Here is a 541-nt window from a genome sequence, read left to right on the forward strand (position 1 = left end):
GGGCAGTCCCTGCTGGCTCAGTGGGGCTCTTAGAGCTTCTTCAGGCGACTGTAGAGCTCCCTTTTGCTCTTCTCGCCGGCCCAGGTCCGGCTTTTGGTGCGGAACCTCTTCAGGTCCTCTTTGAAGTCCTCGTGGTGCATGGGGCGGTAGCTCTGGGGCTCGCAGAAGCTCTGGGGAAAGACAAAGCTGGTGTCACCTCGGGGTGTCCCAGGAGCGAGGAGCTCTCAGAGACTCGGCCTGAGCCCTTCAAAAATCACCACCAGAGCAAACAGGAGACCCCCCGATCAGCTTCACACCAGACGCTCACAACGAAGCCGAGCGACACCTTAGAGCTCCTGCTGGAACATTAGAGCTCCTGCTGGAGCGAGAGCTGGAAACAACGGGCTTTCAGCCCTGCGTACAGAGCTCTCGCCCCAAATCTTCCGGCAGGCAGCAACGCACAAGCTAAATCTCATCTCGTGTTCACCCTGACATCGCCCAGATGTGAAGAGCACCCATGTCCCAGCGTGCCTGGCTCACGCCCTGCAGCCCTGAAGGGTCC

At 59.7% G+C, this 541-nt stretch overlaps 1 protein-coding gene across 1 annotated transcript in view; it reads right to left on the bottom strand.

Annotated features, from left to right (window-relative positions):
* Positions 1-29: 29 nt before the first annotated feature.
* LOC104278370 (M-phase inducer phosphatase 1-like) overlaps positions 30-541 on the bottom strand; it is a gene marked incomplete at its 5' end in the record, with an annotated part of 4185 nt that continues 3673 nt past the window's right edge. Inside the window, one exon of the mRNA XM_009875316.1 lies at positions 30-170. Coding sequence (XP_009873618.1) covers positions 30-170 — 141 coding nt within the window. The remainder of the gene's footprint in view (positions 171-541) is intronic.

Source organism: Apaloderma vittatum, unplaced genomic scaffold (genome assembly GCF_000703405.1).
Source record: "Apaloderma vittatum isolate BGI_N311 unplaced genomic scaffold, ASM70340v1 scaffold33378, whole genome shotgun sequence".
NCBI classification, from domain to species: domain Eukaryota; kingdom Metazoa; phylum Chordata; class Aves; order Trogoniformes; family Trogonidae; genus Apaloderma; species Apaloderma vittatum.